The sequence below is a fragment of the Conger conger genome, chromosome 8 (genome assembly GCF_963514075.1).
Source record: "Conger conger chromosome 8, fConCon1.1, whole genome shotgun sequence".
Classification (NCBI taxonomy): domain Eukaryota; kingdom Metazoa; phylum Chordata; class Actinopteri; order Anguilliformes; family Congridae; genus Conger; species Conger conger.
In genome coordinates this window covers 39,350,001-39,374,589 of record NC_083767.1, presented here as the reverse complement: position 1 = coordinate 39,374,589, position 24,589 = coordinate 39,350,001, and the positions used below count along the sequence as shown (strand labels likewise).

Sequence of the window (24,589 nt, the reverse complement as noted above, 5' to 3'; positions counted from 1 at the left end):
TGGTCCACACTTCAGATCAGTCAATAGCATCATTCTCAGTAACAGCAATAGCAACCCAGTCTTAATTTTAGGATTTTTTGTTGTTGTTGTTGTTGTTGTTGTTGTTGTTGTTACATACAGCACACTGAAAAATATTATCCCGCAGTGCAGACACCCTATAAGAATCAATTTAATTTTTCTCTGAACAATCAATCAACTAAACTTGGAAAACACAAAGCTAAAATCAACAGAAATCAGATTCATGAGCTTCTACTCATATTTGGGTGTGAATATGATGCTATATAAGTGCTCCTGTCTGCTCTGTGGGCTGACAGGAGGTTTCATGAGCCTGGGACCTAAAGCACAACTTGGAGAAGATGATGAATTTGAGTGACAATTTACAGTTCACAAGACACTTACGAATGAGCCAGCCACCTCCGTGAGCACCTTGCGCACGATGGGTCCCAGCCGCACAATTCTGCAGGACAAAGGAGTCATGAATTGCCCCAAGCCACTGAGCAGCAACATATAGCAGATCGTATTCCACATCTGATATAATGTCAACATTTATATGATACCGACAGTGATTTAGGAAGGGGAATGGATCAAGGGAAGGCACTTGAATCCATTACATTTGTATAGCCTATTGCTCCGATAATGTTCTGGAAATGTACCAGCACAATCCCCTAGAGGTGGCCAATGTGGGGTTCCATGGTGTAATGGTACTCCCTAGTTATGGGCATGCAATCTTTGTTGTACTTCATTCTGGATAAGAGCATCTGCCAAATGCTAATAATGTAATGTTATTTAATGTTGGGGAGTCCAGTGATGGCATGAATGTCCCTCCTAATTTGTACTTGTTCAGTGGTGATTTATTTTGTACCTGGATGATAGTCTGATAAGGGCTTTGATGACCAAGCACATGACTAACAGAGGACTGGAAACACTCGATCCACCCCTTATCTCCTTCTGGAAAGTTAATGTGGCCAGGAATCTGATTGTAGTCAGTGCTTGGAAATGTGGTGGGTTGGATCTGGCATCAGAGTTGCGACTCTTACAGGTTACAGATTTCCAGAAGCACAACCCAAGGTTGTTGATATTATTTTGATTTTATTTAATTAGTAAATATGAGCAATTCTTATCACACCTGATTTGATTCAGTGTGTTTAGCAGATTAGACGTCGAGTATTTTCGGACGAACAGCATGCATGCATGCTAATTTAAGCAAGCTATTTTTTGCTAACAGTAATATGGTCTAAAGTTGACAGTAACGCAAATAACCACACATTACAACAGTGTTCTGCAGAAGATGCAGCATCTCTGAATACACAACGCATCAAAACTCTAAGTGGATAGGGTAGGCTACAGCAGCAGAAGCATAACTCTAAACTCTAAAATATAAGTCAAATAAATACCTAATAAAGTGCTCACTGAGCTCACTGTATATAAAATACATTTAGATAACGTAAAACATTCAGTAGGTGGCGGTAATGCACAAATATTTTTCACAAATTATAAAACACGAGGAAGGTATTCTACATCCGGAGTGAAAGGTTATAGCAATGGCGTCCTCTCCAGAGGTGGACGGCATGAGTGCAGCTACCACCGGGAAGAAAGCGAAAAAGACTAAAAACCAAGGTTGTCCATATTGTTTTGATTTTACTAAATATGTGCAATTGTTATCACAACTGATTTGATTCAAGGTGTTTTGCAGATTAGACGTCGAGTATTTTCGAACGGACAGCATGCCTGCTAATTTAAGATAGCTAATTTTTGCTAATATCGTCGGTAGTTATTTTATAGCTTAACCTAGATAGCCTAGTTGTTTTAGCAATCTAATCCAATGGGGGGTTTGGAAGCCAGGTAAATTTATACGGTACCACTTAAATTGCTACTGGCGGGTTATTGTGCTTGGATAGTTTCTGACCTGTAACAATCTGAAGTATTGCTATGTAGATTAACTTTAGCGCGTCGCTTCGTTTGTTTTTCATGTCAACAGTTGATGAGTCTGAACTTCTGACGGTGCCCGAAGGATGGAAGGAGGCCCCCTTCACGAAAGAAGACAATCCAAGAGGATTACTGGAGGAGAGCAGTTTTGCAACTCTTTTTCCAAAATACAGAGAAGCGTATTTGAAAGAATGCTGGCCCCTCGTCCAGAAATCTCTGGGAGATGTAGTAAGCGAACCCTAGTTTGTTATAATTTTCACTCGTTGCTCGTTAAGAACACTTTGTTGTTGCTTCAAAGCCGCATTGTAAGAAATGGCTATGCATGTCTTTTTCAGGTTGTGGTTACTGTGCTATATTGAAAACAATTTGCTTGGTCTGTGTACTCCATTTGTCTAACGAAGTTTTAGTGGCCATGTGTCCGCACATTCACCAATTAGGAGCGTATTGAATCACCTATAATTTCATGCCTCTATATGTAATTGTATATAGCACAACAAGCCTAATGTGTAGTGTGTAATTAAGATAAATTAACTGCTTATTAAAATTCAAGGATTGCAATTGCTCTTGAATTCAGCGCACACACAGGCCCCCCAGGCCCGAGGTTGGGAACATGGGATCTAGGCCTGCAAATAGCTCGTCTTTCAAGACCGCTAAACTATGTTTGATCTGCCATTTTGAGTTCAAATGTTATGCGCAAAATGTTGGCTAAATGTTGCTTTCGCTCATCTTTCCAGCATGTCAATGCAACCCTGGACTTGATCGAAGGCAGCATGACTGTCAAGACCTCTAAAAGGACGTTTGACCCCTACGCAATTTTACGAGCAAGAGACCTGATTAAGTTGCTGGCGAGAAGTGTGCCGTTTGAACAGGTATGTATACTTTTTATGGGAAAAAAACTATACAGCATAGCATGGGTTTTTGGCACAATATTACATTTTAAAATGCAATTTGAAAGTTGCAATATTTATTTCAGTCATGCCTTTTATTGTTTTATGTGTGTTTAGTGCACTGTAATTTTCTGTTTGTCATGGATTGACTGGCTTTGTTCCAGGCTGTACGAGTTCTGGAGGATGACGTGGCATGTGACATCATTAAAGTTGGCACCTTAGTGAGAAACAGAGAACGGTTTGTGAAAAGAAGACAAAGGCTCATAGGCCCAAAAGGGTCCACTCTAAAGGTGAATTTCTGTTGCACATTTGAGTCATGCATTGCTGCTGTAAGGGGTGATGACTGCTGTCTGTTCTAATTTGGCCTGTAGTGTATTGGTTAAGGTATATGACTGGGACCTGCAAGGTCGGTGGTTCAATCCCCAGTGTAGCCACAATTAGATCCGCACAGCCATTGGGTTCTTGAGCAGGGCCCTTAACCCTGCATTGTCTCCTCCTTTGTCTAATCAACTGTATGTCGCTCTGGATAAGAGCGTCTGCCTAAAGCCAGTAATGTAATGTTATGTAATGTAATTTATGTCTGAATGCTGAATACTGCAGTGTAAGCCAGTTTTAAGAACTAGATTTTGGTGCATCTTTTTGATAAGTCCACTAGAGGGCACATGTATCCCAGTTCAGTCAGTTGTTAAAAATCAGCTACCGTTAAACTACAGTCATGTCAGGCTCATACCTTGGTTTAAGATGCTTTACGCCTGCCTAGTTTGACCCTTTTTACACGCTTACGGGGTGAAGTTGAAAGACATTACAATGTATGTTAGGACTGCTTAACCCTGCTATTGAGATCGATCCACCTGTAGTTTTTCACTCCATCCCTATGAAAGCTAGAGGTCTTGTCAAGCTGCTAATTGGTAGAATCAGGGTTGAAATGAAATTAGGGTTGAAATGAGAACCTACAGGATTATAGATCTCCTGGAACAGGGTTGGGCAGCTCTGATTGCCCAATGAAGAGTACCATCCTTGTTCATATCCCAGTGAGTGACACTATGCCATCTCTGGGCACACGTGCTGGGTTGGCACAGCCTGGAGCTGAGGGCAAATACGGGCTAATAGGGGCTCAAAACCAGAGTATAGAAATAATTTTGATTGGTTGGAAAATGGATAAGGTTAAGAGTGGCATATGGCACCCTTTGGACTCAAAGGGTTAGACTGTTAATTTAATTCAGTAGTTAGGGAGTGTTTAGTAACTGGCCGTGTGTGTAAAATGCTGTTCCTGCTGTGTCTGACCTGCGTTTGACCTCTGCAGGCCCTGGAGCTTCTGACGAACTGCTATGTGATGGTGCAGGGGAACACGGTCTCGGCCCTGGGCCCGCACCGCGGCCTGAAGGAAGTGAGTGCTGACGTCTGCTTCACACGTCCAGCAGATGTGAAGGCCTATGGGTGCCTATGGGTGCCTATGGGTACCTGTGGTGTCACACAGGGAGGTGTCTGGGCTTCTATTTGCTGAACTGTCAGTGACTACGTCTTATTCTGGTATTATTCCGAAAATAAAAATATTCCGGATAAGACGTGTGCCATGTAAATGGCAGTTTGATGAAATACTGCAAATAAAGTCCTTATTGTGATTATGGCATTTAAAAGTATGAAGAAAAAAAAAAAACAGGCTAACTGTAGCTGCTGTCAACAAGGTGACCATCTTGTTCTCCTTGGTAGTATGGAGTGATTCATGTCCAGTACTGTGGACAGTTATTGTAACTTTCAAACAGCGAGAATGTTTCCAGTTGAATAGATTTAATGTAGACTAACTAAACTGAAAAGTGTTGGCATATGGACACTGCCCGATGAAGAGTTACCATCCTTGTTCATATCCCAGTGAGTGACACTATGCCATTTCTGGGCACACGTGCTGGGTTGGCACAGCCTGGAGCTGAGGGCAAATATGCATGTGGGTACAGTGCCAGGGTTAGTCTAGGTCTTGGGTTGTAGTGTAGAGTTGGGGTTTGAGTGCCAGGGTAACTGCTGTTGTAACTTAAATGGCAAGTGTGTTGGCGCTGTTTCCATGAACTTCCTTCCTTTTCTGAAGCTTTCTGTTTGTTTGGATGTTAAAACGGGTTAAATCATTTAATTCGACCACCCGGCTAATAGACTCATAAGGCATGAGGGGGGAACAGGCTGTAAAAAGTTATGTTAAACTTAGGTCTGAAACATTTGGGAACCACTGTACTAGGCTGCATGTAAACGTAGTCAGTGTTTTGCACAACTGCAATTAAAAAAATGTATGTTTCTCCCGTCTTAGGTAAGGAAAGTGGTTCTGGACACAATGAAGAATATTCACCCGATTTACAACATCAAGGTATTTGAGTTTTAATACTGAATTTTATTACTATTGTTTTTCTCCTGGGTGTGTAGCCAATGAGTCGTTTGTATTCTGATTGTGTCGCCAATTAATGGTGTGTATTCTGGGTGTGTAGCCATCTGTGTAGCAATCCTAGACTAGAAAAAATATGGAATTTGGAAGTACCTGTTACGTCACCCATGGACAATCCATTGGCATGTGAAAAGAGTGTTGCAACCACGGAACCCAAGTTTACTGGTTTACTTGTAGGCTAACTCCAAATTGAAATGCATTTGGATTTAAACCAGGGCTGCCAAGCCCTATTCCTGGAGATCTACAGCCCTGTAGATTTTAATTAACCAGACCTCATTCAACAGCTAGAGATCTCATTGATCTGCTAGGTCTTCGAATCCGGTGTGCTAAATTAGAGTTGAAATGAAAACCGACAAGATTGTAGATCTCCTGGAACAGGGTTGGGCAGCTCTTATTGCCCAATGAAGAGTACCATCCTTGTTCATATCCCAGTGAGTGACACTATGCCATCTCTGGGCACACGTGCTGGGTTGGCACAGCCTGGAGCTGAGGGCAAATATGCATGTGGGTCCAGTGCCAGGGTTAGTCTACAGCTTGGGCTGTAGTGTAGTGTAGCTACAGAACTGTTGCACCTGAAGGTTTCTGTATTTGATCCTGCGCAGTGTTCCTTACTAGGGCCAAATACGTAATTGTTTTGGATTTACATACTTTTCTAAGCTTTACTGAGCTTGTCTGGTGTACTGGAACCTTTGAAATACTCTCAAAAAGTACCTGCCTTCTGGTCCTCTTGGTTGGCTCAATTGCACTTTTGAATCTGAAATAATTGCGTATCTGTCCCAGGTGTCTTGCTTACTTACAAACAGTGGAGATTGTTTTGAGGTGTGTAAAAGGTCCTGCTACATAAATGGACAGTATTTAAAAATAATCTGGGGTGACCATGATTGAGTGTGTTAGACATGCATTGGGAAAAACTAAGGCATTTTTATTTTTTTCTGGTTTTCCGATTGGCTTCGTGTCGGCCTTGTGACCTCGGAAGACGTTGATGATCAAGCAGGAGCTGGCGAAGGACCCGGAGCTGCGGACGCAGAGCTGGGAGAGGTTCCTGCCAAACTTCAAACGCAAAAACCTCAACAAGCGCAAGGAACCAAAGAAGAAGAGCGTGAAGAAGGCCTACACGCCGTTCCCTCCACAGCAGCCTGAGAGCCAGGTAAGAGTCCAAGTCCACTGTTTTGGGATCAGTGCACGGCCAAATGTAGACCTCACTGACTTTACCGTCTTCTCATGCTGACCTCAGATCAGTACAAGGGTAGAAGTTAAAATGTTCCATTTATGGTTGGTGTCACCATTAATCCCTGCTGGGAAAATGTTTGTGTCTGTATGTGGTCTACTGTTCTTACCATTTTATATTTGCATGTTTCATATATTGTAGTTCTAGTAGTGTTTACAATTATGGGGTGGGTGGGGAGAAGCAAATTGTCTGAAGCTGAAGACAGTTCCTTAATTCCTTCACTACAAACTGAAGACAGTTCCTTAATTTTTACCCAGAAATCATTTTAGATGTTGAGAAATTTAAATCTTACAGAAAGCATTCAATGTTTCAACAGGTTGACAAAGAGTTGGCAACGGGAGAGTTCTTCCTCAGAGAGAGCCAGAAGAAGAGGAAGAAGTTGGAGGAGATCAAGGTGTGTGTGTGTGTGTGTGTGTGTGTGTGTGTGTGTGTGTGTGTGTGTGTGTGTGTGTTTTGTTTTTAGAGTGCCTTAATCTCACACGTCTTTGTTTTCTGCGGCTCAAGGTGAAGCAAGCCGAAGCTTTGACAAAGAGACAGGAAGAGAGAAACAAGGCCTTTATTCCCCCTAAAGAGAAACCCATGAAGAAAACGAAAAAAGGTAAACGGAAGTTTGCTATTCCAGAACAAACGAGGACATGATTAATTCCAGCTGTTTTAGACGGGTAACAGTATACATTCCACTGACCAGCGCTTTCCAAATGGATCAGTTCCTGAAACCATTCCTGCCATAATCCTGTTGTACCCCTGTGTGCCAACTACTGGTTTAATTGGGATGTGCCCTGCTGTAAAATCCAGCTGATCAGTTTCTAATTGAAGCTTGTGTAGCTGGGAATGTGCTGGTCAACCAGAACGGCCTAGCTGGTCATAAAACTGGACTAGCTCGGTGTATAAGCTGGTTAACCAGCATGGCCAAGCTGGTCTAGCTAGATATGAGCTGGTCAGCCAGCAAGTGCTGATAGCTTGTCTGAGCTGGTAGCTACCACCTACCAGCTGTTTCATAACATAGCTTGCGCTGGTTAAACCATGTCCAGCTGGGAGCTGGTCTGAACTGGTCAACCAACTACCAACTGATTCCAAACCTAGCTTGAGCAGTATTTTTTTTTTTTTTTTTTTTTTTTTTTAGCCGGGTAAACCTGGGGTCGATCTGTTTAAAATGGATTCTAAATACCACGTCAAACTGCATTTTACATATTAAGTCAAATGTTCTTTTTTGTTTCTTTGTAGTGCCATCTGAAGGGAAAATTGATGTGGAAGCCATCAAAGAAAAAGTAAAGAAAGCTAAGAATAAGAAATTAGGAGCTCCGCCAGTTAACCCAGCATCTCAAACCCCTGTTCCTGGTGACAAGAAAAAGAACAAAAACAAGAGCAAAGGCTAAGTGGGTTCTCTCTCAATGATGGACATGAGATATGGAGTTCCTGCACTGATGTTGTTTTTATATGAAATACTGTACAATACATATATTTTTATTAAATGGAAATAGTGTTTACGGTGTGAAATGGACCGAGGTACCCGATGGAAAAACCCTGTTTTGCCATTGGCCAAATTGCAGCAATCGGTGTCGTAGATTCTACCAAATTTGACACTGGAATTGAGTGATTTGGCTTTTCCATTTGACTGGCTGAGGATCCAAGAAGTAGATTACCCTCATGTGAATGAACTGATGATACTTAACATTTTCACCAATTTGATTGCTAGTCTTGCTGGTGATAGAATGGTTTTGTTATTTTGTCAACTGTGGTCATTCGAATGCAGGTGGACAGTTGGTTTTTGGTAACCATACAATAAACCTGATTTACCTTTATTTGGAAATGATACTGTAGTTTCAGTCTTTAGAAACATCTAAATAATAAGGCATATAAGTGTAAACCACTCCTCATGTGGCATTTTATTTTTCATTCAAATACTTTTCTGTGCAGATTGGTAGGTTTAACTCTTTTGGGATCATTTAATTTGTTCCAATACCCCTGGCGTGCTTATTGAAATGCAGAGAAGTATTTGAATCCTAAATAAGTACCTTTTGAACCCATGTCCGTTGTGAACAGGTCCGTTGTGCTGCTTTACTGTTTTTGATGACTTTTTGGCACATTTGTCTGTTGCACAATTTCTGTCACTGTCAGTGCTGACAAACTGCCCTGTAACCTGCAGAGGAGGGGTTGTGAACAAAACCTCTGCAGGAAGTGGTTTCATAATGTGGCAGCTGTGGTGTTTGCTTATCTTTACAAAATGGCTGCTGAGTTCAGTGCAGCATGCAACGTTAAAATGGGTCATCACTGCCCCAACACAAAATAGTCTGTTTCCATTTCCGTTCGTGTAAGAACGCAGTATTTTAAGAACAGAGAGCATTTTATTACCTGCAGAGCAGTTCTCACATCGCTCCAGTGTCACAGCATAAAAACATTAAAGGTACAATGGGTAATTTCGGACTTCTAATGGTCAAGAGAGGGAATGCAGCAACAAACACTCTCAAACTATCCCTCCCCCTTCTCTGTGAATGAACCGCCCCGCTCCATTGGCTGTGGCAATTACAGCCAATGAGCTTGAATTATTGTACAGCTATACAATGTTTTGGTGTCAGTCCCAAAACCCGAATTTAAGGATTATAATCACAGGCAACTCGGAGGGTGAGTCAACCTATCAGTGAGCCCTTTTCAGTGATGGAACGGGATTTACAATAGTCTTGTAGCAATGTTTTAACACAAAAATCGAATGTGCCTTCAGAGAATGTCTGACTGATTTCAGCATATTTAACCACTGTTGAAATCACTTGGACGGGGCTGTATTAGATCAGTTCCGCATTTGAACCATGTTCCCATGTTTGAAATGAGGTCTTTGTACATCCATCAAAAAGGTAAAGGCATCGTCAAACCAGTAACATTTGCAATCTTGCACACTATCTTTCAGTGTGTACATTTCCTCAACCCTTTATTCCCGGGAGTCACTCGTAGGCGAACAGATTGGGGTAGAGAATCTGCAGTCCGTAGACCCCGATGAACATGAGCAGGACTGAGAGAGGCCTGGTGATCAGAACAGCCAGGTAGTACGCATCGCTCGTCCCTGCTTCTGGATCCCAGTCTGGGGCCCAGTCATAGCCTGTGTGTGAGGGGGAGAGAGCCAGTAAAGAGCTGCCGTTAAGTGTTGAAACCAGGGTAGGTTGAAGTTGCATATCACCGTTATAAGGTCCATTAACATGGTGCTACATGCCAAATTGCTCCACCCCTTGGAAGCAGACATGGGTCAAACATGCAACTGTTTTGGATTCAAATATTTTTCTAATCCTCACTGGGCTTGTCTGGTGTATTGCAACCTATGAAATGCTCTCAGAAAATGCAAACCCCGCCTTCCAGTCCTCTCTGTTGGTTTAATCGCACCAGGCAAGATGAATCGAAAAAGTATTTGAATCCAGAATTATTACATATTTTATTCCGGTCTGTTTGAAAGTGCTTGGCAAATCGCACTGCGTACAGTATATCCATGCATTATAAATGTATTTGTTTTAGGGCCAGTTTTGCAGACGCAGCTTAGGCCTAGTCCTCGACTAAATTACATTTTGAACTGAGATTCTCATGTTCAGGACTAAGCTTAATCTGTCTGTGAAACTGGGGCATAATGTATCGATTGTCTGTTGTTGGTATTTTGGTCATGGTCTTCTAGGTGAGGTCTCTGTATTTTGGTCACGGTTCAAGCAGTTGGAAGTGACTTACGTTTCAGTTTGTCTCGTTCTGCATCTCCTGCCGGAAAAAAAGAAAAGCAGACTTAAGAGTCTGGACGGTAGTGTTCTGAGGTGTGTTGTCACGGAGTATGCAGGCCACGTGTATGCAGCTCTCATTCCTACTGGTTAATGCTGTCTTAATTGATTTCAGTTATTCGGCCATATGCGGGGTGACCCTAGCTCTGGCGGTAAGTGCAGTTGGGGGGTTGCCGGTTCAATCCCCTGCCCGGGGTGTGTCGAAGTGTCTCTGAGCAAGACACCTAACCCCCAATTGCTCCTGATGAGCTGGTTGGTGCCTTGTATGGCAGCCGATTGCTGTTGGTGCGTGAATGTGTGAATGGGAACAATCAATTGTACAGAGCTTTCGATAAAGGCACTATATGAATTCCAATCATTTACCATATGCATTTAACTGCATTAAAGCACAGAATATAAGCAACAGTTATTAGGCAGCACAATTTTGGAATCGACACAAGTGTCCTGGAAAGCTTTTCCACAGTGCCACAGTGTCTAAGCTATTCCACACAGCATCTGCTCATTTCCATTCCTGTGCCCTTGTTCTGCTAAGGAAACTCAACCTGAAGAATCTCCTGTTGTTGACTTTGTTAATGTAGAGCATTGTGGAAGACTCACTGCAGAGCTTGTTCTGGCATGTTCCCCCACCACATTCACTGCAGGATTGTCCAGTTTTGAAGGGATGGAACCCTACATAATTCCCTCTGGCCAAAGAAAAGAAGAGAACAAAACTTTTAGGCTACCAAAACAGAATGGTGATATTGATAAACTATTATGAAAGTGTGTTGAGTAAAGTGAAGCTTCACAAAAATGGCACTGTAAGTATTTATATCTACACTGCAGCTATCATGGACATGCTTCTGTGGAATATGTACAGTTCCAGTCAAAAGTTTGGACACACCTTCTCATTGAATGGTTTTTTTGGTTATTTTTATTATTTTCTACATTGTAGATTAATACTGAAGACATCAAAACTATGAATGAACACCTATGCAATTATGTAGTTAACAAAAAATTGTTAAACCAGAATATGTTTTATATTTTAGATTCATCAAAGTAGCCAACTTATGCTTCGACAGCTTTGCACACTCTTGGCATTCTCTCAATCAGCTTCATGAGGTAGTCACCTGGAATGGTTTTCAATTAACAGGTCTGCCTTGTCGAGAGTTAATTTGTGGAATTTCTTGCCTACTTAATGTGTTTGAGACCATCAGTTGTGTTGTGCTGAGGTAAGGTTGGTATACAGTGAATAGCCCTATTTGACTACTATACTAATCCATATTATGGCAAGAACCACTCAACTAACTAAAGAGAAATGACAGTCCATCTTTACTTTAAGACATGAAGGTCAGTCAATCCGGAAAATTTCAAGAACTTTGAATGTATCCTCAAATGCAGTCGCGAAAACCATCAAACGCTGTGATGAAACTGGCTCTCGTGAGGAAAGGAAGACCAAGAGTTACCTCTGCTGCAGAGGATAAATTCATTACAGTTATCGGCCTCAGAAACCACCAATTAACCACCTCAGATTAGAGCCCACATAAATGCTTCACAGCGTTCAAGCAGTACATTAATTTTACATTAATGGCATTTGGCAGATGCTCTTATCCGGAGTGACATACAGTTGATTAGTCTAAGCAGGAGACAATCCTCCCCTGGAGCAATGCAGGGTTAAGGGCCTTGCTCAAGGGCCCAACGGTTGTGGCTGTGTGCGGATCTTATTGTGGCTAGACTGGGGGTCGAACCACTGACCTTGCGGGTCCCAGTCATGTACCTTAACCACTACGCTACAGGCTGCCTGTGAATCAGGCCTTCATGGTAGAATTGCAAAAAGCCACTGGGGAGGGGTCCAAGAGCTACTGAGGAAGGACAAGAAGAAGAGAATCCAAATTTTTTTTGGTTCCAACCACTGTGTCTTTGTGAGATGAAGAGAAGGTGAGCGGATGGTTTCTGCATGTGTGGTTCCCACTGTGAAGCATGGAGGAGGAGGTGTGATGGTGTGGGGGTGCTTTGCTGGTGACACTGTTGATGATTTAATTGAAATTCAAGGCACACTTAACCAGCATGGCTACCACAGCATTCTGCAGTGACATGCCATCCCATCTGGTTTGGGCTTAGTGGAAACATAATTTGTTTTTCAACAGCACAATGACCCCAAACACACCTCCAGGCTATGTAAGGGCTATCTGACCAAGAAGGACAGTTATGGAGTGCTGCATCAGATGACCTGGCCTCCACAATCACCCGACCTAAACCAAATTGAGATGATTTGGGATGAGTTGGATGAGCAGCCAACAAGTGCTCAGCACCTCTGGGAACTCTTTCAAGACTGTTGGAATTCCAGGTTACTACCTCATGAAGCTGATTGAGAGAATGCCAAGTGTGTGCAAAGCTGTTGAAGCAAAAGGTGGCTACTTTGAAGAATCTAAAATATAAAACATATTCTGGTTTAACACTTTTTTGTTTACTACATAATTGCATAGGTGTTCTTCCATAGTTTTGATATCTTCATTATTAATCTACAATGTAGAAAATAATAAAAAATAAAGAAAAACCATTGAATGAGAAGATGTGTCCAAACGTTGACTGATACTGTAAGTGACTTACGCGTCTCCATAGTTACACACAAATAGGGCACGGCGGTTGTTCACTCCATCAGGGCAAGCATGGACAGCACATCCAACTTTATAACTGGTGGCCCACACGACCTGGAATGTGGTTATGACATGAACCTTCATTAACCCACTGGTTATACAGTTGTTGAGAACATTTGGGAAATTATCATTTGGACTTGTAGAAAATGTGAGTGGAACACCCTTACGTACTGTACTGTCCATTTGTCATTTGTTGACCAAGATGAAATTATTGTAAATGTACCTGTTTGTAATGCCCACACTGCCTGTTTGTTCTGCAGTTGTTTGAGTCGTGGTTGTAGTCTGCCACTTCATCGTGCCAGAGCTTCATGGCAGCTTCGACTGTGAAAGTGGAACCCCTCCAGATGTTTTCACCCACGGAATTAAAAGTGGGATGGACCTCTCGTGGCGTTTTGAGGCGGGGGTTATGGCTGAATTGGCAATGCCGTGCCCATGCTCTTGCGGTTATGGCCAGTGCTTCATCCCATGTCTGGAAGGAAATGGGGTCCTTGATTTAGGTATTGCCATCTCAAGGGGCTTATCCTGCTAATACATCTCAATTTCAAATATTTACTGATCAAAAAGAAGCAACATGGATAAAATACACTAAATTCTGCATATTCCTATTTTATTTGTACAGGCTATTCGTCGGTCCGAATTTTATGTTCAGCTCTTTCATAGAATTTTGCCTTGAATCTATAATAATGGACAACTCAATGTTCAATCCACTGTGAGCCTGAGAGACTTCATACAGACTGAGAAAGCTCTGTAGTTTCTGGTTGTTCAGGGGTTCAGATTGCAACAACATTACAAGGGCAATGGAAACTGAGAATACTGCATATTAATGAGTGCAACTGTTTTCCATGTCTGTGTCATACAAATACAGGAACAAACAGGATTCAGATTTACTTTTATTTCTTTGTTGCTTTATCCGAAATTAACCTGGTAGTATATTAAAGTTTTTTTTAACATTTTGACCATTGGCAACTCCATTTAAAGACCGTGAATAGTGCTATAGTATTTTAGGCTTGTTAAACTCAATCTAGTAGCATACAGTGCATCCGGAAAGTATTCACAGCGCTTCACTTTTCCCACATTTTGTTATGTTACAGCCTTATTCCTAAATGGAATAAATTCATTTTTTTCCTGACAATTCTACACACAACACCCCATAATGACAACATGATAATTGACATTTCTTCACATTTATTAAAAATAAAAAACTAAGACAAATCTAAACTAAACTAATCACATGTACATAAGTATTCACAGCCTTTGCCATGAAGCTCAAAATTGAGCTCAGGTGCATCCTGTTTCCACTGATCAACCTTGAGATGTTTCTACAGCTTAATTGGAGTCCACCTGTGGTAAATTCAGTTGATTGGACATGATTTTGAAAGGCACACACCTGTCTATATAAGGTCCCACAGTTGACAGTGCATGTCGGAGCACAAATCAAGCATGAAGTCTGTTGACCGCCGAGACAGGATTGGCTCGAGGCACAAATCTGGGGAAGGGTACAGAAAAATTTCTGCTGCTTTGAAGGTCCCGATGAGCACAGTGGGCTCCATCATCCGTAAATGGAAGAAGTTCGGAACCACCAGGACTCTTCCTAGAGCTGGCCACCCGTCTAAACTAAGCAATCGGGGGAGAAGGGCCTTAGTCAGGGAGATGACCAAGAACCCAATGGTCACTCTGTCAGAGCTCCAGCGGTCCTCTGTGGAGAGAGGAGAACCTTCCAGAAGGACAACCATCTCTGCAGCAATCCACCAATCAGGCCTGTATGGTAGAGTGGCCAGACGGAAGCCACTCCTTAGTAAAAGGTACATGGCAGCCCGCCTGGAGTTTACCAAAAGGCACCTGAAGGACTCTCAGACCATGAGAAACAAAATTCTCTGGTCTGATGAGACAGATTGAACTCTTTGGCATGAATGCCAGATGTCATGTTTGGAGGAAACCAGGCACCACTCATCACCTGGCCAATACCATCCCTACAGTGAAGCATGGTGGTGGCAGCATCATGCTGTGGGGATGTTTTTCAGTGGCAGGAACTGGGAGACTAGTCAGGATTGAGGGAAAGATGAATGCAGCAATGTACAGAGACATTCTGGATGAAAACCTGCTCCAGACTGGAGCAATGGTTCATCTTTCAGCAGGACAACGACTCTAAGCACACAGCCAAGATATCAAAGGAGTGGCTTCAGGACAACTCTGTGAATGTCCTTGAGTGGCCCAGCCAGAGCCCAGACTTGAATCCTATTGAACATCTCTGGAGAGATCTGAAAATGGCTGTGCACCGATGCTCCCCATCCAACCTGATGGAGCTTGAGAGGTGCTGCAAAGAGGAATGGGTGAAATTGCCCAAAGATAGGTGTGCCAAGCTTGTGGCATCATATTCAAAAAGACTTGAGGCTGTAATTGCTGCCAAAGGTGCATCAACAAAGTATTGAGCAAAGGCTGTGAATACTTATGTACATGTGATTTCTTAGTTTTTTATTTTTAATAAATTAGCAAAAATTTCAAAAACTTCTTTCATGTTGTCATTATGGGGTGTTGTGTGTAGAATTGAGGGAAAAAATGAATTTATTCAATTTTGGAATAAGGCTGTAACATAACAAAATGTGGGAAAAGTGAAGCGCTGTGAATACTTTCTGGATGCACTGTACATAGGGAGTTTGCACTCTAATTTAGTCATGTCTTTGAGGGTGAATTTTAAAGGGGAAACCCACCCCAGTCGAGTCTCTTGACACTGCTATCGTTTAGGTCCTGGTTATGCTCCTGATTACAAGTGTGTATTTGAAGCTCACCACGTGCAACAATCAGCCCAAACGGTCAAAATGGTAAGTGTTGTTCTGACACGGCTGTTCATTCCTAGGTGTGGTTCGATTTTCTTAAGATACCCTCAAAGTAGATTATGCAGGGACAGACTCAGAATAAACACTGTGCAGGCTCTGGTTAAATCGACTTTGCCATTTTCATGAATTTGATAAAGTGGAAAAGGATGGCTGGACATTCATTACATTAATTGGTGAAATCTGGCTTTGAAGCTTTGAAGTGGCATTTCCGTTTCTCAGTTACTCGCTTTGCCTTTTCAGTTAGACAACCTCCTGGAAATATTGTGCATAACCTCTGTTAATACGGCATTGCTCATATGTTACGACAGGGATTTAGATTTTAGTATTTCGGCTGGGATTACATTGATTATTTAGAGCAGATCCCATGTAGCCACTGTGCACATTAGGTCCCGTGTTTCTACACAGGTGTGTACATGACTGCAGTACCTTTATGTACTCAGACACTCATACATATTTGTATTTGCATAATAAAAAAAATTCTTAAGAGGAAAAGACAGCCTTCCACCTTACCATGTAAAACATGTTGCTTGCAGTTGGCATCACGTTGGAGCGGTATTTATTGTGAGCATCGACGCACTGAGAAATGAACCGTTGATCTGTGATCTCCGGTAGATGAGTGTCTTCTGTTTGCTGCGTGTTGACAGTGGAGCCCACTACAGCTGCATACCACAGCAGCCAACGTAGCGACTGGCCCATGACCGTCAAAGCACACGGTCCGAAGCAGGATCTCAACCTGAGAGTGTCCTTGAAAACCGTGCGGGTCCTACCCTCTGAAGCGTCAGCAATGCTGGGCGAGTCCGTTTGAAATACACCTCACTAGACGGGAACTTGCTTCTCAGTTCAGCATTTTTAGAAAAAGGAAGGAAGTGAGTGTGAAAACTCTGAGGCTAAGGTCATATCTGACTTCTTAAATGCCCTGGTGTAAAATCCAGCGATGACCAGCTTGAAATGTCCTGCTACCAACTGTTCCAAAACATAGCTTGAGCTGGTCTGAACTAATCAACCAGCTACCAGCCGTTTCAAAACCTAGCTTGAGCTGTTTATTTCAGCAGGGTATACATGAGTGTCTTTCCAATGAGGAACATAATAGGTTCATTCACAATCCTTAGAGCTGACCACTCAGTATCTACATGTCGTAAATTGCACTTAGGGAATTTAAAGAAAGAATAAAGAAAAACAACTAATGCTATGCATTCAACCTGCACACATGAACACACCCTCATTTTCATTAGGGTTCATGATGTCTCATACAGGCAATGTTCTCATGAACATACATGAAACTTCCTTCTAGTACAGTTCAATATTACAGTTTATACTTCACAAATGCAATTTATCTTCCCAATGTTACGACCGGTAAAGCAGAGGTACAAAAGGGATAGGCAATAATCAATTATCATAATATCAGACACCCAGATCTCAATACTTTTTTAGCCATAAATCTCTTGGACATTCTGCAATTGATGATTTTTCAATTAGCACAGGCCAAGTTGATCTTACAAATGTATTTATGCTCATTCACTTTATCCTTGTGGAGGTATTTAACAAAGTTTGATTAAAAAGCTGGTCAGCTAATTTTGGAAATATATTTAATTGCATGAAACATGATTGTACAAAAGCTCAAGTTATTTCAAAATATTCACGGAAGATAGCCCGCAGGAGAACAGCCCTTTCTGGTTTCATGCTTTCTCAAAACCTCAGAAGGAAGTGGTACGGTGCACTGGTGTAGCCGACACATAACACATAACCCTTTCAGAATGACTACTGTGCTGTTTGGGGACTCAGTCTGCTAAGGCACACTTTTTGTGAGTGGACGAGTCCCGTGGTATGGTATCAACCATATCAGTTTCAAATGTGGCACGTAATTGCCTTTTCCCGGTGATGGTAGGATTTCAACTGGTTGGAATGACAGCCTCTCATCGTGCGCCCTGCTAGTTAATCGGTTGCCTGCAAGTTGTCGGTTGAGCCACCCCTGAACCGTCTACTTCTGACTCTGTAGCTGTCTTAACTTGTGAACTGTGGTGTGAAAAGAAGGGAAGGCTACCCCCCCCCCCCCTTTTTTTTGGCAGGAAAGCACATTCTGCACTCTCCTGAATTGACAACAGAGTTTGCTGACAACATGAGTGTCGCAATGTGAGCCTGATTAGGGAGAAAACGGGGGCCAAAAAGTATTATATAACCTATATATTCTCTGCAGTCCTGTAAATTACGCAGTTGTGTTATCATTTGCACTTTCATCAGTGGACCAGTAGAAGAGAAATTGGAACCAGGGTGTGTGCTATATTCATGGAGGACACACATTATTAAAGCTATAGAATATGGTATTAGAGTACATAACCACTATAAACAGCCGTTTAACGTGTATTAGCATAGATATGCTAGCCCTATGTTGCTTCTGAATTGTACATGTTTTTCTTTCCGCTTCTCTGCCACAATAATCGTGAAAGTCAAGAGATCCCTATTATTAGCGCTCAAAACCAGCAGACGCGACAACAGCGCTTTCCAGTGGCTATACAAATGTTTTCAGTTTCAACTAAGAGTTTATTATGGTGTTTTACAACAGATCTTCTAGTCATGCTTTAGCAAGCGAGAAGAAGATTGCGTCAGTAAAGCTTTGCTGAATATGTCTTATTTTCTGAAATAGCGCATCACTTGTGTAGCTACCAAGCAAGTCATGTATTTAGGAAAAGAGACATTTGGAATATATGTATATGTTCATAGTTTTGACTGTATTTATTTATTTGTATGCTTGATGTACATTCAAAACTATGAAAAGAAAAAATGATAGTAAAAAGTTTTTTGCAATAAAACGACCCGAGCAACAATTTAATGTTCGACAACGTTCGGGTAAATCCGTGAACACGCTTGCGTTTTCGGAAGCTAACTTCCTTGTCGTCGACTGAGCCAGGGATTGGTTGATACAACAGGAAGTGATAAGTGTAAACCCAGTTGACAAATTCGTATGTTTTCGATTTTTACTTTGAAGCATGCATTTACTTTAGCGGGATATAAACAACCAAGCAAGGATTTTGGCTAATATCCCCTTTAAGTGCATTTACTAGTTGCCATAATAAAATGGCTCTATCGTCTTCCCAGCAGCTCGTGGTCGCTTTCACTGCCGTGCTTTTCGTGTTCGTTGTTTTCCCCAGAATGTTCGGCAGCGGAGCTGGATCAAAGGAAACAAGAGGTTTCGATCCTCGACATAACCGGAAAGGTTGGTCGTTTCAACTTGTGTGGCTTTGCTTACTGACTTGGCGATTAGGACTGACTGGCCAGCATTCCTGAATCGAATGCTATTGCGTGGAATAGCTATACAAATCACTGTGGTTGCATACTAGTAAAACGCACACGCATTACAGGGCTAATTTAAGTTATTCGAGTTATTAAATGCATCAAATGATAAAACCCTCCGTATTAATGCATGAAATCCAACCATTGGTGTCAATTGTGTACCAATTTATAAAATAACCACATCACTACATGATGCTCTTGCATCTGCGCACATATGTTTACAACAGGCCCAGGTCTTAGTCCAGGTCCTAGGGGACATCAGTTGAACGTGAACGCGGCAGGATCGAAGGGGCAGACGATCGAAAACATGCAGCAAATGAGGAAAATTATGGAACAAGAAATGAAAGGCGAGAAATACAAAGCGAACAGCAAGGGCTACGTCTTCACTCTTATGCCACTCTATGCGATCGGAGTTGGGATCTTTGCCGTGTACAAGTTCATAAAGGTAATGCTTTAAGTAAAAACGTCCAGTGTGGCAAAGGCATTTTAATGTGTCAATATGTCAGTGTGTGCACAATTAAATATTTTAGCACGAACATTATGGTCACATGAACATACGAATTACAACCAAAGCCACATTATTGACTTTGTTAGCAGATGTATGTATGTGGATGTGCGATACTTTAAGGTCTTTAACAACTATGAAGTATCACCATACAAGCCCACACAGTGTAAACGTATCTTCAGCTAAGTGAGACACGAATATCTTAATTGCAGATTAAATCGAAAGAGGACTCCAAGACTGTCAAGGAGAAACCAGGCAAAGGTACAAAAAAGCCGGAGGAGACAGGTAATGTGGTGACTTATATATTTGCATTCATCATGTATGTAGCATTGCTTGCGTAGCACCATGGGTTTCAGTGCCAGTGATTGTTCTCCACAGAAAATCAGCTGAACGAACTGGAGCAGCGTTTAGCACAGACAGAAAAGATGCTGAACTCTATACTCACTCAGCTGGATCCACTGACAAACTGGTGAGCTGTTGGAAAAATATTTGACTGGCCTCTATTTGACTGAGGTTTATTCCAAGTTTTTCCACATGAGTTGATATGTATGCGTTTTGGGTATCTCTTATCAGAGCATGCAGCTGTGCAGGTTTTAGTTGCCTTTAAGTTCCTTTAATTTGGAGTATATTGGTCATATTAAATGCTCTCTTAAGGTACACTTTTACAGAAAATGACACTATATTAATCATGCTTTTTATTAAATAATTACCATAATTGTCATTCTGGTGTGACATGTTCATCAAGGCAGAGACAAGGGTTATGAGTTTTGAACTACAATTAGCAGATAGGAACAGATGGGCTAATGGGAAGTGAAGTCCAGAGCAAACTCACATAGTCAGCAATTATCTTGATTTCCTACTCCAGTAATGACTGCAGTTGAACAACTGCCAGTTGCAGAACAAGCAGCCACATAATTTATTTGAGAGCTGGAATTAATCATCAGTTTTAAAAGATACATTTCCCCAAAAACTTGAACAAAGAAGACTGGTGCCAAGGTGCAAAAGAGCCTGTACAGAGTGTTTTTTTGTTAAACAATTGTATGTTTTCATTTCAAGATAACTTTTTCATATGCTTTCATATTGTGACTCCCGTTGGAAAGGTCATTTTGATTAGTTGTCGGGTTTCAATTCTAACCGCCTTTTCCATGGTTACAGTTTTATACACTTTTTTTTTTGTTGCACAATTCACGTTCCAGTGTGAAGTCTGTGGCATTTGAGCAGAAGAACGAGATCATGTCCCAACTGCAGAGTATCAGACACCTGATGAAGAAGAGGGGCATGGACTGCCCTCCAATCAACCTCGAAGGTATTTCTCTTCCTCTTCTCCCCTCCAATACAGTAAGATCAGTCAGTGTGACACTTCTTTTGAAGGAACCTCTGCCGTGACCACCATTACATTACATTACATTACAGGCATTTGGCAGTTAGCGGCGTACAGTTGATTAGACTAAGCAGGAGACAATCCTCCCCTGGAGCAATGCAGGGTTAAGGCTTCGCTCAAGGGCCCAACAGCTGTGTGGATCATATTGTGGCTACACTGGGATTCAAACCACCAACTTTGCTTGTCCCAGTCATGTACCTCAACCACTGCGCTACAGACGCACCACACTCCGTAGCGGTGATGGCGGTTCCAATAACCTGCAAAAAGTAATCTCAGTGCATCATTTAATTGCAGCGAAGAAAGCTTTGATTGGACAGTTCCTGGTCTGGTATCTGTTTGGGCAGGGCAATTTACAGTTTGGGTGTATAAAGATGATGGGAATGCTCGCCACCTCTCTCGTCAAGAAAGCCATCATCTGTCGACTTTCGGGAACATTGGGGATGGTATTTCTTCTTTTTTTGTAGTCTCAATTATTATAGACATGATGAAATTAGAAGGGTCAACACCTGCCCCCTGTTTGATCAAGAGGACTTGGTATTTAGGTCATTCCCCTTATAAAGGACAAACTAGCCTTTTTACCGTTCTACATTTGTGTTGATTTTCAAGAAATCTGATCATGAACCCCAAGTTCAATTGTAGCTTATATGCATGAAAAGGAGTAGTCACTGCATCAGAATTTGAGAGGGTAACAAACCGGCAAAGTTGCATGAAAATGTGCAAAATGGCAGATTGAGCATAACAATGTCTACATTTAAGCTGATGGCTCCAGTTCAATTGAAGAACTTGTGAGATCGTGCAATATGCATGTTGTAATGAGGCTTTGGTTTATTGTGTCCATTAGGATGATGGCAGCTCCCTGGCAGACTGAGTTCTTACTGGAAAACTGTGTGTGCGGTTGTTTTAATTGCATGATCCCTTCTAGTCTCTGATTACAAATGTACTGACAATCATATCAGTAGCCTGGTGATTGAATCAAGCAGCAAGGACTGTGGTTACTTGAAGGAAGTACGATTCCATACCTTTTCCTGTGTATACTTGGGGCTCATTCCAATTGCTTATTTTTCTCCCTTTTTTTTTTTTTTTCTTTTTCTTGCCCCTGAAATGGAAATCCTTAGAGGTCTGCCATCTTTAACCCTCAAGTGACTAACTGGTCATATCTGACCCCAGACATATACTTGTATTGATACCTTAATGGTAATATATTTGATCCTTCCAAAAATCCTTCAAGCAATAAACACAATGTTTTCTGGTTTCTGCCTTAATTGTGTGATATGATGATTAGGTGATGACATATCCTTTGGGGTCATATAAAACCTCAGCCAAAAGCAACACATTCCACCAGTGCAACTAAAGGAATCTTTATAAGAATCCAGATTTCTGTGGGGAGAAGATATGAAGCGATACATACCCACATAATTTTGGCAGATAAAATTATGGTCCAGATTAAAATGATTGTATACATGTGCATAATTGATATGTCCATTTGCCAAATTCACGTTTTCTTGATTTTCCCGTCATTACTTGGGTGGAGCTAGGAGTAGAGAAAGGAGGAAGTCTAGGCAGCCTGTAGACTAGTTCTTAAGGTACATGACTGGGACCCGGAAGGTTCAGGGAGTAGTTCAAGCCCCGGTGTAGCCACGATAAGATCCACAGCTGTTGGGCCCTTGAGCAAGGCCCTTAACCCCACATTGCTCCAGGGGGGATTGGCCCCTGCTTCTGTCAGTTGATAAACGGAGGCAAGGAGTAATACTGTACATGTAATTTTGGACTTTTCAGAATCCTCGTGCGAGAAGAACCTGGATGACCTCATTGAGTCTCTGACCGCACAGGACCTTCCTGCGCCAGCGCAGAATGAGAAGGAGAACGCTGGCGATGAAGGAACGACAGACTGCGCTGAGGAATCTCCTCCTGAGGACAAATTATTACAAAACGAGGAGGAGGAGGCAGAGGAGAAGGAGGAAGAGGAAGACAAGGAACAGCAGGGAAGAGAAGGCTCTGATCTAGACACCAGCATGCCCTCCCTAGAGGACTCCTGTGAAACAAACATGGAGGATATTGGGAGACTCCCGAGCCAAATTCCCCAAACTGGCCTGAGGAGACGCAACCGACCGGAATGAAACGTGTTTTTATCTAGATATGAATTTCTGATTATTTATTTTTTCATGCTCAGTGTGGCTATGGCCTGTTAGGACACTCTTCCTCTTCACTGCGAGACACTTCTGGAATTATGGGATGCAGGAAGCTTTGTTACTGCATATTATAGTGTGCAACCGTCAGTCATGTTGTGTTATTATTAGTTAAGTGCTTCATGACTGTTTTATAACAGAACGCTGTTGTCTTAAAATGCTGTTACATCGGAATACTGGTACGTAGGATTAATATCTGAAAGTTCTCATAATATATATTTGTAATATAATTTCAGTATATACCACTGCACTGGTAAGAGTCTCTGTTGGCATGTACTGTGTCTTTGAATGCATATAGTATATATACACATACACATACTGCATGCTGTCATTGTTAGAAGTTTTAATTCCCTATCCTAATGAATGCAGTATATTTATTATATGGGATGATTGCAAGTGAAGTAAATGTATCAGGGGTACATTTCCCCTGTTCCCACTGTACATTTACAGAGCAGGCCTGAACCACACCACTCAGAACATGAATGCATAAAGATGTTGTCCTTCAGAGGAGCCTGTGCATAGCCCTGTGGCTAAATCAGTTCCATTAGGCCTCTGGCTTTCCTTATGCAGCATACAATTTCAGACCTTGGACTGGGGAAAACAATAAAAAAATGAAAACTAAATAATAAAGAAGAAAAATGTCTGATTAAGACTGAGAATTTAAGACATTACATTCTACACTATTAAACAATTCAGTTCAAAACTGATAATTCTGTCTCTAAATCACAATATACAATATTGTCTTCATTGGCCATTATCAGTTTAAAGATTCTTGTATGGACATAGGGAAAACATTGTTTGTAGATGCCTGATTCACATTTGTTTGTATTTTGTATGCTGATATGGTATGTGATGTGTTGTCTTTATTTGTCTCTTGATTTTCTCATAACGATCTGTGTATGAACATGAACACTGTGGCATTATGAAAAACAGACCATTTTGAAATGACAGTGAACACTCCATGCCTTACTGAAAATAAATGATGAGGTTCACATGTCTACAGTACTTTGACCTTTGTTTTAATTTGTAATTGTTATTTGGTGTTAAACTCTTTACTGAGGGTCTTTGCGCTTTAGTACTTAATTGTGCTTTCAGAAAGCGTTCAAAGGGAGTGAATGCTTTCTTTATACAACGCCTTTGTTACCACTTTTATCTTTCAAAATTTCACAAAAGAAAGACAAGAATAAACTGTAAGTGAATTTTTTTTTTTTAAAGTGGAACTATGTTTTATGGTAAATGGATTCTTCCGCTGAACAGTAGTTTATTGTTTGCTAAGCAACAGTATTGCTAACTTTAGCTTGTAATAATGTATCCCTACTCCACTAGTTAAGCAACGGTACTAACGTTAGCTAGTAGCAAGAATGTAAGGCCACTGCACTGAGTTAACGTCAGCTGGCTACCTAGCTAGCTTGCTAGTTCATGTTACACCTGACGACGCTGACACACAAGTAATTTGTCTTTGTTTTACACGTTTATCTGGACGCGTTGTTATTGAAATAAGATTACGTTGTTATTGAAATAACTGAAATGACTGATTTGCTTCGTCAGGG

General features: G+C 41.6%; 3 protein-coding genes across 4 annotated transcripts; 2 read left to right on the top strand and 1 right to left on the bottom strand.

Moving 5' to 3' along the window:
* The first annotated feature begins 1,483 nt into the window (after nt 1-1,483).
* Nucleotides 1,484-8,276, top strand: krr1 (KRR1 small subunit processome component homolog). 2 transcript variants are annotated; one of them, XM_061252284.1, is made up of 10 exons: nt 1,484-1,617; nt 1,979-2,154; nt 2,661-2,795; nt 2,978-3,103; nt 4,117-4,200; nt 5,107-5,163; nt 6,215-6,385; nt 6,783-6,860; nt 6,971-7,064; nt 7,691-8,276. In XM_061252284.1, the coding sequence occupies exons 1-10, from the start codon at nt 1,542-1,544 to the stop codon at nt 7,840-7,842; spliced, it is 1,149 nt and encodes a 382-aa protein (XP_061108268.1). In that variant the 5' UTR covers nt 1,484-1,541; the 3' UTR covers nt 7,843-8,276. The 2 variants fall into 2 exon arrangements, with proteins under 2 accessions (XP_061108268.1, XP_061108267.1); XM_061252283.1 differs by having other exon boundaries at nt 1,512-1,620.
* A 515-nt stretch (nt 8,277-8,791) lies between these two features.
* glipr1a (GLI pathogenesis-related 1a) lies at nt 8,792-16,539 on the bottom strand. Its single transcript, XM_061252285.1, has 6 exons — nt 16,190-16,539; nt 13,069-13,314; nt 12,799-12,899; nt 10,810-10,895; nt 10,169-10,195; nt 8,792-9,557 (listed from the first exon to the last, which is right to left on the bottom strand). Exons 1-6 carry the CDS (start codon nt 16,373-16,375, stop codon nt 9,403-9,405), a joined length of 801 nt encoding a protein of 266 aa, XP_061108269.1. The 5' UTR covers nt 16,376-16,539; the 3' UTR covers nt 8,792-9,402.
* A 2,037-nt stretch (nt 16,540-18,576) lies between these two features.
* Nucleotides 18,577-24,041, top strand: ccdc107 (coiled-coil domain containing 107). The gene is made up of 6 exons (XM_061252513.1): nt 18,577-18,890; nt 19,195-19,412; nt 19,685-19,757; nt 19,851-19,941; nt 20,669-20,778; nt 22,630-24,041. Exons 1-6 carry the CDS (start codon nt 18,752-18,754, stop codon nt 22,968-22,970), a joined length of 972 nt encoding a protein of 323 aa, XP_061108497.1. The 5' UTR covers nt 18,577-18,751; the 3' UTR covers nt 22,971-24,041.
* Nucleotides 24,042-24,589: the final 548 nt, after the last annotated feature.